At 40.1% G+C, this 17,588-nt stretch overlaps 1 protein-coding gene across 6 annotated transcripts in view; it reads right to left on the minus strand.

Moving 5' to 3' along the window:
- Window positions 1–273: 273 nt before the first annotated feature.
- The window catches only part of LOC124637951 (dystroglycan 1), an 81,339-nt gene continuing 64,024 nt past the window's right edge, over window positions 274–17,588 (minus strand). For 5 of the 6 annotated variants that reach the window (XM_047174695.1, XM_047174699.1, XM_047174700.1 and 2 more), the window contains 11 exons: window positions 17,243–17,386; window positions 13,650–13,814; window positions 12,965–13,249; window positions 8,534–8,673; window positions 7,956–8,096; window positions 7,236–7,587; window positions 6,656–6,874; window positions 4,211–4,381; window positions 3,548–3,789; window positions 2,851–3,224; window positions 274–2,062 (listed from right to left, as the gene is read on the minus strand). In XM_047174695.1, coding sequence (XP_047030651.1) covers window positions 1,776–2,062; window positions 2,851–3,224; window positions 3,548–3,789; window positions 4,211–4,381; window positions 6,656–6,874; window positions 7,236–7,587; window positions 7,956–8,096; window positions 8,534–8,673; window positions 12,965–13,249; window positions 13,650–13,814; window positions 17,243–17,386 — 2,520 coding nt within the window. In that variant the 3' untranslated portion in view covers window positions 274–1,775. The remainder of the gene's footprint in view (window positions 2,063–2,850; window positions 3,225–3,547; window positions 3,790–4,210; window positions 4,382–6,655; window positions 6,875–7,235; window positions 7,588–7,955; window positions 8,097–8,533; window positions 8,674–12,964; window positions 13,250–13,649; window positions 13,815–17,242; window positions 17,387–17,588) is intronic. The other variant, XM_047174701.1, reaches the window with a different exon arrangement.

The following is a 17,588-nucleotide window of genomic DNA, read 5'->3' on the forward strand; positions in this document are numbered from 1 at the left end:
TTGCGCAGACACGGGTGCACAGTTGGCATTGTCATTGAAGTAAGTAGATTGTGGTAGGGATTACGCAGTACACGGGATGATACAGTATTATTTCCAGTTTTCCTACCAGGAAAGAATTATGTTTCGGTTTGTTACCAGATAATCCCTTTCAAAAAGCAGGGGTTAGCGGCCTGTTGCTGCACAGCACTCATCGATGTAGCAGTTTCAATTTCCGATGAGGAAATTCAGAAAAAAGTAGTAGATAAATGATTCGAGAAAATGAAACATCAGAACTAGACCAATTTTTATTTATTTAAAATAAAAAGCTCATTAATTACATAAATTATGTGCGTTTATAATTAGAATGTTTTAAAGAAAATGAAATAGCTACTATGGATAAGTATGAAACAATGAAATTAATTAGGTATGGTCTTAAATGGACTTTTAAGTACTCCTATTACACAACTTGAGAAACAAATATAGGAAAATGAAAGCATGAATGTTGCTGGCCTATAAAATTGTATATTAATAACACTAAAAAGATCTATAAATGCAAAACTCTAAATGAGTATACAGTAGAAAAAAATACATCCAAAGGAAAAGTTATCATTATAGCTCATTTCGTTCAAGTCCCTAAGTTTACACAATTTGTTAACCTTACAACTATGGTAATATTAGACAAGTACAAAATGATATTCCATCCTTAAAAATATCTATTCGTAGCCTATAACTAGAGTCAGTTGTATATTCATTACAATAGTATGTTAATTGTAATTCAGTTTACACACCAGCTAATCTTGATCAACCATGCATTATAAACAGCGATTCGTTAAAATGGCGGTCAGACTGTGACGTCATCGGCGCCTACTCAATAGTTACCTCAAATGTACTTCACACACACACGCACTACCTATAAATATAACGTGTATGGAAGATCTACGCTAAAGGCTAAAATGTTACACTTTCGATATGTTTTATTTTAAATTACATTAAATAACAACTGTGAAACAATGGCACATTTTTAGCCAAACACTTTGATTACTGTTGTTTTGGTACTTTAGCAAATAAATAAGTTGTAGTATAGGTAATTGACAATGTGTCAACGTAAATCCTTCCGATCAAATAATGATTATTGTTGTTTAGATCACGAATATAAAGAGCATTTATTTCACAATGTTCAATAGTATTCGTGTTGGTCACATAATTCTCTCTGTTTGCCATTTTGTAAACGATTTAAAATTTATACGAAACCATTCACACATTCGATTGAACTTCGGCTTATTCTAAGAGCTAATGTAACATCATCTACTTCAACAATAACACTAGTTAATTTTTGTGAAGTCTCCAGTTTTTACATAATTGAAAAAATCGACATCACGTCCAACCCTCTAGTTCTCAGGTATATTTCGTGACGTACTTACATTATTATAAGAAATTCGTAGTCACATTAAACTGTGCACAATTCCTTGTTTTGTCGACTTTGGGTTATTCCCCTAACTAATTTATAAATGCATCTCATTTTAAGTGCGTAAATGCTGCCGAATAGTTTTCATATTAGAAGACAGCTCGCGAGAGTTAGATAATAAATAAATCGAAGAAAATAACTGCTTGTGCTCGCGTCGACTAGTTTTAACAAATATCGCAGTTTATTTAATAATAATAATCGAAAGTTTTCGTAAATGTTTACTTCACTATGGTGACAGTTACTACGACCCCCAGAGTAGTGGCGTCACAAGCAAGATTGAAGTCGGATCGTGTACACAGTAGGCGGGCGGGGGGTGAGCGGTGTGGAGGACTTAAGGGGGGACGTATGGGGGAGGTTTGCGGTAGGTGGGCGTGGCCTTGGGGCGGGGCGGGGTGCGGGAGGCGGCGAAGGGCGGCGGCGGGCGGTAGGGCGCGTCGTCGTGGGCGCGGTAGTCTGGGGCGGGCGGCAGCAGCGGCGGCTTCTCCTCGCGCATGATGACGGGGCTCTTGTGCACGGGCTCGGCGTCGCCGCGCTCCTCCAGCTCGTCCTGGAAGATGACGGGGATGCCCTTCGACCGGAACGCCTGCCGCTCCTCTTCGTCTCCCACGCTCATTTTACCTGGAAATACATATTATTACGTTCGACATTAGGAGAACGGTACATCAAAAGCGAGCGCTGACTGCGTCCTGTGCTTAATTTTGAGCCGATATGATAAGTGTGCTATGAATTTGTGAATATTCTTATTTTGAACAGAGTATCTTAGATGGTGGACCGTGTAAGGACATTTCATATCCGAAACCTTTGTATTTACATATTTTTATAGCAATGAAACAAGCATTCATTAGTTAAATCCTTGGTGTGTTCTGGCAAAGGCAAGCGATACTGTGGGATTATTGTTATACGTTATTTAGCGCACAATTTTGACCGTTTTTCCAATACGTGAAAGCAATGAACTTTAATCAAAATAATGTGGAACACTAATATTGTTTTGTATTGTTTTAAATCACCTTATTATTCAAGCATTGTCACCTCCTACAGAATTAAACTGGATGTTAGTTATACCTCGTTCTATCTTCTATGTATAAATAATTTGCATTTTTTACACCTGTCCTTGTTAACAGGGGCGGACCCAGCCGTCCAGAAATGTTTAAAATTCGAATTCAGTATATAAGAGTGTAAATGATGGAGTATGTACATAGGAATAGTACATAAGGGAATTTTTATGGGGAGTATAGATTTAAAAAGAAATGTAACGACACAAGAAAATTTGTGTAATGGCCACAGTGTCAAATACGGTAGATCCGCCACTGCTATTTCAAAACTGTGTACCGACTCCTTAATTTTTTTTTATTAGTTAATGCACACCTAACCAAACAAGTCCAGAAATAGATTCTATAACAATTTACCTGTTCTCCTTCGCCTATACAGCACACAGGCGACGATAGAAGCCAGCAGTATCATACACACGATCACAACAGCCGGTATTATGAACGTCACTAAATAGTTCGGGTCGGCTGCATTGCTAGCCTTATTGTTCTGCGAGCTCGAAGATCCAGGATGCACTTGTATTGTAGTCTTCGGTATCTTAGTATTTTGTTCAGCGCAAAGACCGAGAGGAATCAACCTTATGGACATGACTTTAAGGTCTTTGTCAAAAACGTGGTCGACGTTTTCTTTGAGAGCACCGCCCATGGAGCCCCGCTCGTCTACTATGATCATTTTGCGTAGTTCCTCAATCTCCTTTTTGGGGCATCTGTCCATTGGTAGACTTGTGTTGTACCTGAAAGGGAGACAGAGATATCGATTAGTACAATTATCAATTATATATCAATAATTATTATTAAATTTTCAAAGAGAATAAGTAGATGTTAGGTTCAAATTCTATAACTTACAAATTACGTAAGGTCCAGGACCAACATATTTGGAGAGCCATAAGGACCAAATTATTAAATTAACCAAACCAAATAATGCCTGCTTATTTACCAAACAATGCCTGCTTATTTACCAAATTTGTGGATAGCCGATAAAAATGGTATTTCGATAGTCCTATATCTTCTGTTTAGTAATAACTACTTTAAATACTTATTTAGTTTTTCAACTCACCATATAATAGTAGTAGGATTATTAGTGATACTTTGTATCCTGATATTATCAGTCTCCTTCTGTCCGAACAGTGCTGCCAACTTCTCGACAACCTTGCGTTTGTTGTTAGCATCGTAAGCAAGCATGGGGAATGGATACTCCATGGTCATTTGGAACTCCACTGTCGGTCTGATGGTGGGCGCCTTCGCTACTTCTACTATTAAACTGTCGTACGCGCTCTTCTTGCTTGAGTCTTCCGCAATCTGGAATGCATTTAATAATTCTTAGTAAGAGGGATAGACAAAAGATATCGATATAAAGATCAAATACTGTTGCAGTGGTAACATCAAGACTTTCTAAACTATAGTATCTATAGATTTTTATTTAATGAATGTACACATATCTGGTAAAGTATGGCTCACCAGCTTTCGTGAAATTAAACTTCTATACTGCACTATAAGTAAAACTTGAGGCAATGTTTCAAAGGTACATAATGCATTAGTCACACATAAAAAAACTTATATTTTTATTACTGACATAAATAAGACAAATTCAAAATTTTTATTTCTAACTAACTGTATGTACCTACATAATGTTGACGCATTAAAAATATTCAAATGACGGCACTAGCAGTGTTCTCATAATTGTTCAGTACGAATAAATATAGGTATGTGTATTACTCACCAACTGATAAGACACACTGCCCTCATCACTAGGCGCAGGTAGACCATAGAACTCCTGATTCTTGGCGTCGAACTGCAGCCAGTGTCCCGCCGGTAGTTCCGTGCGGTCGCTGTACCGGAGTGAGAGCGCCAAGTTACGAGTACCGCCGTCTTCGGGGTCGAAGAATGTGTCCTGAGAAGATAAGTGTGTGTTTTTGTATAAGTTGTTTGGTAGAAATAGGTATATCTACTACTTTTAATTTTAAATAAAATAATGTGTGTGACACTAAAATAAAAGGTAATTCTGGCTTATACAGATGATAAGCACATTCATGTGTTTATTCATTAATTTTATTTATGACTTAAGGGCGCGTCTAGACGGGCAATAGTAATATAGCAATTGCATCCATCCGGATTGTTCACAGGTCAGTGTCAGTAAAATAGTTTTGTAATGGACAGACAATTACGTTAGGTTTAAAGAATTTATTCTCATAAGAACAATTACAGTTCACTTAAAATGAGATACAAATAGTTCATTTCAAGATAATTTACATGTCCGCATCTGGCACGTTGATCACGTCATCGGTTACAAATATGTTTTCTTAATTTAGATTTAAATATATTAATACTTTCACACTTCTTTATTTCTTCCGGTAAATCATTGAACAGTCGTGCTTCTTCAAATAGTATTGTTGTTTTGCCGTAGTTAGTTCGTGCTCTTGCAGTCATTAGTTGAAACCTGTTTTTGCTTTTGGTATTGTATGTTGTTGTCTTTTTACGTATTTGAATGTTTGATTGTGTAGAATTCGTGATATTTTTTTTTTTATAAGAATGCAGGTGTAGAATGTGTCCCGTTGCCGCGGCAAGTTGTCACGCAGCGGGCAGAGCTCCGGCGGGATGTCATGGTGGCCTGGAGGGAGCGACTGTCGCAACCCAGTGCAGGGCACGCCACCATAGTGGCGGCCAAAGTCCCCTCTTTGAGGAGTGGCTCGGGAGGAGTCACGGCGCCCTCACGTACCGCATGACGCAGGTCCTCACCGGACACGGTTGTTTCGGGAGGTATCTGCATCGAATCGGTCGAGAGGAGGCGCCCGGGTGTCACCACTGTGCGGATAGCCCCGAGGACACGGTGGACCACACAGTCCAGGAGTGCCCTGCGTGGGAAGGGCACCGCCGGGTCCTCGTCGAGGCTTTAGGCAGCGGCGACCTCTCGCGTCCGGCCCTGGTTCAGGCCATGGTCCGGGGCGAGAGGGAATGGGATGCCGTCGCCTCCTTCTGCGAAGCAGTCATGCTCGAGAAGGAGGCGGCGGAACGTCAGAGAGTTCGCACCTCTCATCCCGGCCGCCGCGCTGGAGCAGGTAGACACCACGGGCGCCGGGTGTCGCGAGACGACTCCCGGCACCGTAGGCGTGGGTCTGGGCGGTGAGTTCGGGTGGCTCATCGTCCCTCTGCTTAGACGACAGACCCGTGTCGACAGCGCGCGTTGTTCCACGCGCTCCTCAAAGAGATGTCAGCAACCCCAGCGGGGCCCAATAGGGCCAAGGCCTGCCGGGGCTGCGGGTTGTTCGAAAGAGATACTGCGGCCCTAGCACATAAAAAGGCCTACGACGGAACACGACGGTTTTTAGTCAGTAAGAGTCTGACACTCCCTCACCGCTGCTAACCCACGCTAATTTTTGATAACGTTAAAAAAAAAAGGTGTAGAATGTGTAAAGTTGTTTCAGATTTAGTAGGTTTGTTTTTTCGTAATTTTTTTCGTTTTGTTGTTGGGTATAGATAGTGATAATCAAATAGTATTTTGATAATTTTATTTTGTAGTCTTTGTAGTGATTTCAGATTTGATTTAGGGGCTGATCCCCATATTTCGATTAAGTATTCCAAGTTGGATTTTATTAGAGAGTTATATATAATTTGTCGTACTTTCTTTGGTAGACAGTTTCTAATATTTCTTAATGCTCCTAATAGTGATGTTAGTTTTGTTTTGACGTGGTCTATGTGCAGTTTCCACGTAAGTTTGTCATCTACCCACAACCCGAGGTATTTTTCGTGACTGGATCGCTTAATCACTTCTCCATCTATCGTAAGAGGGGAGAAATCAGGAAGCCGTTTATTTTTTGCCGAAAAGATCATAAATGATGTTTTTGACGGGTTAATAGTTAGTAAGTTATATTTTAACCACTCGTTAAGTAGGTCCAGATCTTTTTGAGCATCAGCCATAATGTCTTGTTGAAATAAAAGATGTGGCAGGACAGGGCAGGAAGGCAGGTGTTGTCTGCGTATAATGTTAGGTGTCCTTTCAATTAATTCCATTATTTGACAACATTACCATTACGTCTAGATGCACCTTAACTATCACAGTTGGACAACAATTACGGTGCCATGTTTAAGTAAAGAATTAAATCAGACTAAAACGCTCAAACTTCAGCCTTATAACTTATAACATGATTATAGAAACAGTTTTATTTACCTCAGGCACTTTATAGACGAGCAGATGTCCGACGGTAGCAGTGAGATGGTCGACCTGGTTGCGCGTGACGGGCGGGTACGTGTCGGGCGCCCGGGTCGCCGGCGTCGCCGCGCACGGCCCGCGGCCCCGCCACGATACACCGCCGGCCTTCAGTTCTGGTTGCATGGCCCGGACTAGGCCGGCTGAGGGGCCACCGGGGTCCGTGTCTGATTCCATTATCTAGAAGATAAAATGTTTATAAACATGGAGAATAAAATAACTATATGAGATGTCGTAATAAAAAATCTTCTAAGAAACGAGCGTCGCTAAAATGTGGTCATTTTGTGGACAAGGAACGAACGGAGTCATCACTTACTCCAAAAATATTGGGCACAGCTTTGACAAATGACAAACATGGGCATCGTGTATACTTTTATGGCACTGAAAACCCTGTCACTCGAAGTTTAATGCGTTATTGTAAAAATATTATTTGATTACTTATATAAATAAGTGATTATTAAATTGAATAAAATATTTTTTTCTTTTTTAGTCAACCTTCCTATTCTTTGCATACCTATCTAACGTTTCGAATCAATCTTACCTTCATCAACCTCTTAATATCATCCATAGGGCAAGCAGGATCCTTCGGAAGCGTATCATTAGTCCACACGAATTCACACATATCCCCATTCTGAGTCGTATTGAGCACAGTCAGGTGATCCATATCGGTATCTCTGAAGAGATTCACAATTCCTTCCAAAGCTCGTATTTGCCAATCGATGGCGTTGTTATACTCCTTGATAAGCTTGAACTCCATGACGAACTGGTGGTTAATGGTGCGGCCGCTCTTGTGTTGCTGCACCGTGATGTCTAAGGGGCCGCGAGCTACCAGTCCTTCGCTGTCCTGAGCTTCGACTATGAAGTTCCAGCGAGATACATGGGCTTCTAACGGCCTGGAGGAAACAAAATTGGGCTTTATCAGATTTCGAAGGATGGAAATCAAAAACTTCGCTACAATGCTGTTGTGTTGTTGTCACCCTAAATCATTAAAACATATATCCATAATGATAATTTTATTAATTTAATGATTTACACGGCTTGACATCAGTTACATAAACTACAAAAATAATAAAAGCCATACTGTAAAGTGGACACTTTTCTTGAAAAGTGAAATTGACACTTAGCCTGCGAGAGGCTCACAAGCTTCTATCTAGAAATTAATACCTACTCATTACTCTAGTAGATACTCATTATTTTTAAACAATACTCAATACATAAATTAGATTTAGAATCACTAAGACATCAATATGTTTGTACTCACAATCCATAAACTTCGCGCGCAGCAGGGATGAACTGTATCCAGGAGTTGTTGCTGAGCGGCACGTTCTCCGCCTCGTACATCGTGAACGTCAAGTTGCTGCCCTCCTCCGGGTCCGTGAACAGGTCCGCCGGGATTATGTACCTGCAAACAATCGTAGGGCGGATCAGTCAGTTCCTTTGTTACATTTTCTCTTGCCGTAAGGTGGCAACGGTGTACCAGAGGTGTTTATAGAGATGAATTCAGGCGAAGCATTGAGGGTTGTGAGAAAGACAAACCGACTCCCGACACCCGAAGTCCTGGGGACTCGCTGTGCCCCAGAAAGAATTTGAGTGGATTTTAGCAAGTCAGGGAAGGGGATCTGATGGTAGCCCCTTGTGAAACATTGTTATATGGGTGCCACACACAGGTAAGTTACCTAAGTGAGGCACCTAAGTTAGGCAGTCACTCCTTGTAAAACACTAGTTCTCAGCTGCATTCGCTTAGACGAGAAGCCGACCCCAACATTGGGAACAAGGTAGGCACGTAGGTAGATGATGAGGTGTATTACACAAGTAACTTAGGTTTTTTATATATCTTACCTGAAAGCTTTTCCAGCAGTGATGGCCAGTTTCTTCATGTGGTGCTTGAGCGTGGGCGGCTGGTTGATAGGCAGAGCCCACGTCACTGTTTCTGTCGTTACGCCGCTTATCGTGCTCTTACCCTCTGTGGGGTTCGGTTCCTGTAAGATCGGCCAATTTGTCAGAAATCATTGAAGGATTTATTAAAATAAAAAAAAAATACAGCAAACATTTACCTACATATTTTATCAATTATGGAAGAATTTACAGTTGACTTTTCCAAACCAAGAAAATAATTTAGGAAGATGGAAATGGTAGAATATACACTACACTGAATAAAATTTAGAAAATAAAGAATACCAGACACTTAATTTTTTTTAAGTTTTAGTTATTTTCATACCATAGAGCCAATTAATGATTTTAATGTTTAATGAAACCCAAAGACCGCCAATCCCAAACTGAACTAAACTCACACACATTCCTAGTAGTTAGTTTAGTACTAAGTGAATGAACTACACCTGTGGGCTTATTCGCTAACTCCATTGACAGTTACCATACATTCGTAAAGTGTATCGCACCTGGGACCTCAAGTTCGGGAATGCGGCATGGTGATCATTGCGCCATCGATGTCACATCTCAAATCATCGAGGTCAAAGTTTTGCTGGTGAGTATGGACACATTGTTTAATGTTCATTTTTTTTTCTTTTGTATAAAATGTTGCAGTTTTTTTTAATAATAATAGTTTATTCACAAACTTTTTTGTGATGCGAATTTGCAAATACTGCATATTGATACATCCTATGGAGGTCCATCACATGATTTATTTGTATGGAACCAATGCAGCATTTAATTGTATCCAGAAGGATTGGAAAGAAATGGGGAGCATTCTTGATTATTAATTATACAATATTTTGGATTGAATTTGTCAAGTATTTTAAAATATAACAAGTATATTACTTATATTATTTAAATTTCAGATGATTCTGGATATGCATGCCTTGGATGATGACACCTATATCAGAGCCTACTCTCGGTTCAACAGAGAAACATTACACCAAACTGCATTGCAAAGTTCGCAATACTGTTGAGCGTTGCATAGGTATTGAAGAATCGTTGGCGTTGTTTATTAGCACAAAGAGTTCTTCACTGTTTTTTATCGTCCCACTGCTGGGCAGAGGCCTCCTCTCACACGGAGAAGGATTTAGCATTAATCACCACGCTTGCTCAATGCGGGTTGGTGACTTCAGAATCCAGGTTTCCTCAAGATGTTTTCCTTCACCTTTTTATCAGCCATTGGTGTCCAAGATATACTTAGAAAGTACATACAAACTTAGAAAAGTTGCGTTAGTACTTGCCTGACCTGCAATCCTTGGAATTGTGCAACTAGCTTGACGTTTCTCGAGAGCTTGTTGAACTTTTATGGGCCTATTTTAAACTAAAAATATTTAATTTGGTTATGGGCCTATTTTAAACTAAAAATATTTAATTTGAGTTTGAATTACGGTTAGTCGAAAACTAGAAAATCTGACAACCAGTCTTACCAAGGGGTTTTGTGTTGACCAGGTAACTGGTTTGATAGGTAAGATAGGCAGTCGCTCCAAGTAAAACGATGCAAAATCCGATTAAACTGGAAGCGACCTCGATATAGTTGGGGAATGCTAAGCAGATGCTTAGTGTTACGTTTTATTGATGACGTATTATCTTAGTTATTCTTTCTATGTTTTGACGTGACAACGTCTTATAAATCGATGGAGCCGGCTGCACGCACGAAAAAACATGACTCATGCGGCGTTACCTCGCTCTGAGGCGTTCCGTTTAAGGCTTGAAGTGCAAGCGAGAGCACGCAACGAGCAACAAAGAGGCACGATCGGCCTCCGCGTTCGGCAACGTTCGACATCTGACGATCAATTTCTTATGACGTTGTCACGTTCGACTATCGTCAGTAAACCGACTTTACAGACAACCGTTTTTTTATTCAGAAAAAGAAAACTAAGACCTCATCAAGACGCCAATGGCGACTACGTATCCAAGCAGTTAATATTGAAATGTGTGGTACCTACCTAACTCTCGCTTGGCGACGGTTTGGCAACGTCGCCAAATTGGAAGCGTGGCCACGTGCTACAGTTCTCTACGTGGCTTAAGAGTATCTAAATATGTTTTAAATGAGTATTAGGTACTCCTAAATCAAGGAAGGCTATGCGACACCTCGCAGCGTAACACGACGCCGACACTTCCTGTTCATTAGTTATAAGTTATTTATATAAAATATGTATTACTAGTTCTGCCAGCGACTTCGTCCGCGTTAGAGTCGGACTTTGTGCAAAGAGAGGAAGAAATAATAAACACCAGCCCCTCCAATTATCTAAATCTATGCGTGCTTACTGCTTCTTTAAGTAATAAAATGTAAACTATTAATAATTTGTAATTTGAACGAATATTTAAACACAAAAATAACTAATAGATACCAACCTATTTTATAAAATAACAACAAAAAAAAGTTAAAAATAAATTATTTAAAACCTAAAAATCGCGCAATAAGGTTGAACGCTCTGAACGTCTATTCGCATCAATCGCACCAACAGCCAAATATTGTATGAAGCTCGCGCAGCCACCGCGCCGCGAGTCGCGTCGAGCGCGGCGACCGTTGCACAAAAATGATCCTTATGGCGTGCGTGATTCAGTATTCACGCGCGGTGGCTTATTACCGTTTTTCATGTATAACTTTGGTGTTTCTTTACCGATTTAAATCATTCTTTTTTAAATTAATAGATAATACTGTTAACTATGTTTAATTAGAGTGAGTGAGAGTGTCATAAACGAAATAGTAGACAAATATAATCAGAAAGCTCCGAACTGCTAAGCTACCGAGAGTTTTACGTGTCAACCATAGTACGAGTCAACCATAAAAGATAGACATATGCTGCCATGGGATATTTTTTACATAATTTTATGAAGAATATTTCCGTCGTACATGGTTTCTGTGTAGCTGTAACCATTAAGGCTGCACACGCGACGGAAGCTTAAAAAATGGAGTAACTTCTCCCGTTTTCCCAACATTTACCTTCACTGCTCTGCTCCTATTGGTCGTAGCGTGATGGAAAGTATCCTATAACCTGCCCAGGAGTATGAAGAATATTTGTGCCAAGTTTCATTAAAATCCGTCCAGTAGTTTTTGTTTCCATAACGAACATACAGACAGACAGACAGACAGACAGACAGACAGACAGACAGACAGACAAAAATTTTACTGATTGCATTTTTGGCATCAGTATCGATCACTAATCACCCCCTAATAGTTATTTTGGAAATATATTCAATGTACAGAATTGACCTCTCTACAGATTTATTATAAGTATAGATTTTAATGCTATAATGATGAGATGCCTGATTTAAATAAAAATAAAAAAATAATAAGGAACCTAAAATAAAACTAGTTCAGACTTATAAACGCTGTTTATTCATAGAACCTACCTTTAGTACAAGATTATTTACAACTAGCTTTTGTCAGCGGTTTCACCCGCATCCCATGGGAAACTTTACACTAAACCGAATAAAAAGTAGCCTATAAGCCTTCTTCGATAAATGGGCTATCTAACACTGAACATTTTTTTCAAATCGGACTAGTACTTCCTGAGATTATAGATTTAAATTAAATCAAATGTCATTATAATTCTAACTAAGACTTTTTTAATATAAAAACTAATTAACAATCACTGATCAATCACAACACTGATAATTTGGCAGGTTCCTTATATGATGAAGACATCCACTATGAACGGATTTCACGAAACTCAATCACTGCGGGTGATCCCACGAGTCACGGGTGAAACCGCTGAAAATGTTGTTCGACATACGAAATTTCAAACACCAAAAGTTCACACAGACTAGAAAATTAATACTGATTTTTAACTGCCAACCTTACCTATTACCACAAATTATTATATATGTATAAAACGCTAAAAATAAAGCGTTCTCTCAAACGTGGTTATGTGATGCTAAAAAGGTCTTTCCACCTTTGCATTATAATAGTCCATAAAAAATAGAGTTGTCATGTGTTACTATACTACTTATAGTCATCGTAGTTTTTGCGTTAGCAACCGTAAAACGATTTTCACTTTGTACGATACAGAATACCAATGTATGACGTTGTCGGTTGACTATCCGGAAGTTAGCGAATAAGCCCACTGGATGAATGATACAGGGTGTGATGATACTGTATGCTACAGGGGGTATACGTACTTACTTATAAGCATCAAGCTTATTTGCACTGACAAGGTACTATATTTCCAATTTGAGTTTTACATCCCATTTGTTTCGAAGACAGTTAGGATGTTACTTTTTTACTTCGCACGTTTAAATTCTATCAATAACGTGCATCCGATGAAGTGCAGCCCAGAGCTCGAGTTCATATAGTGCTAAATATGAGGTCCAAATTCTAATTGTAATACGGACCTGATGAGTGAGTTCGTCCAAAATGGACTCAGGCGTGGTCATCGTAGGGGGCAATGGCGCCATCAATGTAGTAGTTCTAGAAGTCGTCGGAACTTGTGTAGTTGTCGTAGTCGAAGTGGTTGTGGACGCAGTAGTCGGCACGGTAGTCGGCGTCGGAGAAGTGGTGGGGGGTGGGGGCGGCGTGGTCGGCGCCTCGGGCTGCGGCGACGGGGACGGTGACGTCACCAGCTCCGTCGATGACGACAGCTCGTGCAGTTCGGTAGACTCACGGATTATTACGGTTTGCTGAAAGTGCCATGCGGACGCTCACACGATGTGTTGTGAAATATAGACGTTAAGACAACGTAAATAGAGACCAGATTTGTTTGTACAGAAATGTATAGTTGAAATGTATTTACAAAGAGTTAGTCTTTGAAAGATAGAATAAAGACCCCAATGCATTTTAGTGTATTTATATATCCGAATGCAGAACCAAACTATACATAACTTATATGTAATATTGATCTAAAGCAATAAATTCGTTGTCTACACGTCATAGATTAGTCGAGAACATATTTACAGACAAGTTACTCTAATGGGTATGAACCGTGAAACCCTTCAAACCCGATGTTAAATAAAATCAACTCGCACACGATTAGTTTAATTTTGGGTGGGTTAGAGTGATAGACAAGTGGTGAATACTTACCAATTCCGGTTCTAAGGTGGTGGTTTCTTCTTGTAGTATGACGGGGGCGAAGGAATCTACTCCCATGCGTCGTGGGCTGACAGGCAGAGTTGGTGGGACCGACATGTTAACACTGTTGTTGTCGGACGGCGAGGCCGACAGTGCGGTAATGCCCACTTCGTTATGCTGTAGGAAGAGATATAAGTTGAGTATGTGTGCGTAAGAAAGTTGTGGTTGTGTGAAGTGTACAGTTGAAACTATGTGCTGTTAGTCACTGTCTGTGTGTGACTTGTAGTTGTCGCCTACTATGAAATAGGGAACTGGGGTTTTCAAGTAAAAGTAGGCGTATCTTATTGTATCATTACTCGATATTTAAGAGGTATCTAGTCTTCATAGTAGGCGATCAGTAATTGCATGTATCTATTAATTAATTAGTCAAAAAGAGGTATCTGTTAAAGTACAGTTTTTAAATTCAATCACAGTCATGCTAACGGTTTACAAACACAGTCTAATTATTACTACAGATGCACTAAATAATAAATCCCAGTTTTAAAATGCATTGTCGATAATTGGAGTCATACAACGGTACTAAACAATACTAAGATAGACATTCCAAAACTAACTAAAATATTTTCACATAAAACATGGGTACATTCTGTTAATAGCTGAAACACAATATCGTTAAAATATATACATTTTAAGGACTTACGTTTTCTGTATAAATAAAACAAACATTTAACAAATGTATACCTACCTACTAGAGGGGTTAGCGTTTTCTTAGAGGACTGATGGGTAACTTGCACAACTGTTATTTGGAAAACGATAGTATGGTATGTCAGTGTGGAATAAGTCATAACGCCTTCTCGACCAAAGAATTTAAGAGATATGTATATTTGTATATAAGTGCAGTTGTGCAGGCAACTCCAGATTAACTCCTTCAGAGTCAATACCAGCAGTAATAATTCACTTCTAACATAAATAAATAGTAATACAAAGATAGAGCAGTACACGTAGCATGCGACGGGTAAGGACACAACACGCACATGCATGACACGTAAACTCGACAGCGGGGTACGACAAACCTCCGTGGTATACGAATAAGTTGTGAACTCAGGAGTGGTCTCCTCGCGGGCTTCCTCCGTGCTAGTGGGCGGGGCACTCGGCGGAGGGGGCGGGGCCGGTGTGTCGGGCGCGGGGGTCGGGTCGGGGGGTGGGGAGTGGGACACGGGGGGCGGGGTGGCGGGGGTCGGCTCTGGGGCGGCGCTCTCGGTCTGAAACGTGTCGGTGCTGGTGTGTGGCGCGCCGGGGGCGGGGCCGTCGCCGTGGTGGTGGCGGTGCGGGTGGGGGGCGGGGGTCAGGGGGTCCACCTGGCGCAGCCGCGGGACACGCACGTTAGTACTGCCACCCTTACACGTAGCCAACAGCGCTGTCTGTGGTTATTGCCGATGCCGACATGGACGAGGATACTAAAGCTGCGACCTCCACTACCTTTCTTTTTATGTCAGACCATCAACGGGGATGGTCCCTCGACTTTAGTTAACACAGCAACAAACTATGTAATTGACAGCGCACCTAGGGATACCGTTAACTTGACAATTTATCAGCTTACAATGAAACCATCGAGTCAACATTGCCGCATCGTAGCCGTCAATGCACAATAGACTCTAAATCAACATTTCAGTATCACACTTTGAAGAAAATTAATTTACTAATTAATTGGCACGCATTCTCGTGTAAAGTGCATTTGAGGAGTTGCAGTGTTTATTAAAAATATTTGTTAATAGTGCATCAGCATATCCTTAGTGTAGGTGGATATCTAAGTATCTAAGCTTTCGATAAATTGAGTGTGATTAAAATGCAGTACCTAGGTATGGTAAATTCTGTGTTCTATATATGACAATATCACTTTTAGTGTAATTTTGAATGAAATTGAGAGCGCAATGACAATGGAAGCGCATCCTTAATATTCCCAGTCCATGCGTAACACAAATACGCTTTAGCATCGATTAATATGCTCCAGTTAGTCTGTTTATATACAGCGATGTTCAAGCATTGTAAAGCGTTGTTATAACCACACACAAAGCTCACAATATGTTTCATATTATTATAAATAAAAACTTAATTATGTTTCAGTTGTCGCCATGACGTGAATGTGGATGTCAAATGAATGTTGGTTTATATGAGTTGTATCGTAAAAACAAAATGGAACTTTGAACGTAAGGTGTAACTTAAATTGGTAAAATGAAAATGTTGGTATATTTGAGGTGATCAAATGGTACTTCATTCAACATTCCATGCTATGTGGTCCTAGTACGAACGCCGCTATGATGTGGTGACAGTCAAGTGCAAGATATGCATTCCATTGCATATATGTGGGATGACTAAGCTTACTCCTTGGGAAATACGTGGCTATTTAAAAAACAACGTCTGTGCACAGCTGCGGCGTATAATTTACATAAATTAATCGAACCATTTGCTATTTCAATAAAACATTTTAGTATATTTCCCAATGAATAAAACGTATGATGCATAAGTACTAAGAAACAGAATGTATGACAGTTCCACACTAAATTAAATATGACTTGCATTGGTAATATTGATTCATAGTCATGTTTCAAATGATGCTATTTATGTTTGAATTCCGCGAAAATAATGTTAATGCTGTATGGTTAACCTCGTCCCATTGAATTTAAATGTTAAAATGGAATGAATGAAGCAATTAGTTTCGCACCGGGACTAATATTTACGTAATGGGAACTGTTTACTATATCTACAGTTCCGAGAACGTACTGACCAACTAAAAATACACTATCTTCAAAATAACTTGGCCAGTCTGAAGTAAGCTGATCACCTGCACGGTAGAAAATTTTATTCTTAAAAATTCAAAGTACTGCGCAGATAAAGCTAACGTCAGATCTGTCAACATATTTCGAAAGTAGCGTACATAAAACCCAATTTTATTGTCCATACCTTATTTTGACAGAAGTTGCTAACTCCTCAATTCCCGTAATAATTTTGATAAAGAAACATTAATTGCATTGACGAGCCAAACATTAGGGTGATGTTAGAATGATGGCTCATATCATAATCAATACGACGATACAATACACATCACAACATTTAAGGCTTATTTCTGCGGTGTTTGGTAATGTCACATTTTTTGATATCTACTGAATGTAAACTTTATATGACAGGTTGGTAAGAAAAACATATGGAAACCGATTTCATCATCATCATCTCCCGAGCCTTTTCCCAACTATGTATGTTGGAATATATGGGGTCGGCTTCCACCAACCCCAACATAACCGACCGATGTCGTCAACATAAATTTCAGTCTACAGAAGGCATTGAAATATGTATTGTATATGCAATCATCCATGTAACCTTCTTCCAAGAGGGTCGGATTTCAGTTTTAGCCGTGTTTTGTAGAAACTGACTGTTGACTATCTGATCTCTTTAGCCCAGGTAATAGCTGGGCAACACGATACCCCAACATTCTTGGCGCGTTACAGCCAAACATTGTGACAATTCTTCTGTGTTAGCTCGCTAATGTGACATTGCCAACCACTGCCGAAGTTAGCCGAGCACAGCCGAACACCCCCGAGCGTACTCACCACGTCAGTGCCGACGTCGTGATTGGCGAAGCCGTCTTCGTCGTCGATGCCGTCATCGTAGCCGCTATAGTCGGCGTCCGCGTCGGCGTCGTCGTCTTCGTTGTCGTATTCCGCGTCGTAGCTGTTGCCGCCTGAGCCTTCCAGCTGGAATACGGAGGATTTTTTCATAAGTTGGTATAGTTCGTGCGAAATGTTGCTGCACCGAAATTGACTTCTGGAGACAAAAAAGGTGCAAAAAAGGCTGCTGCCTCAAATGAAATTATTTGACTTTTAGAAAGTTAGATGAAAAAGTAAAATTAACCAAAGCTACTATTGGACACCTTGTGAGATTTTTACCACACAGGTA

This window comes from Helicoverpa zea, chromosome 17 (assembly GCF_022581195.2).
Source record: "Helicoverpa zea isolate HzStark_Cry1AcR chromosome 17, ilHelZeax1.1, whole genome shotgun sequence".
Lineage (NCBI taxonomy): Eukaryota > Metazoa > Arthropoda > Insecta > Lepidoptera > Noctuidae > Helicoverpa > Helicoverpa zea.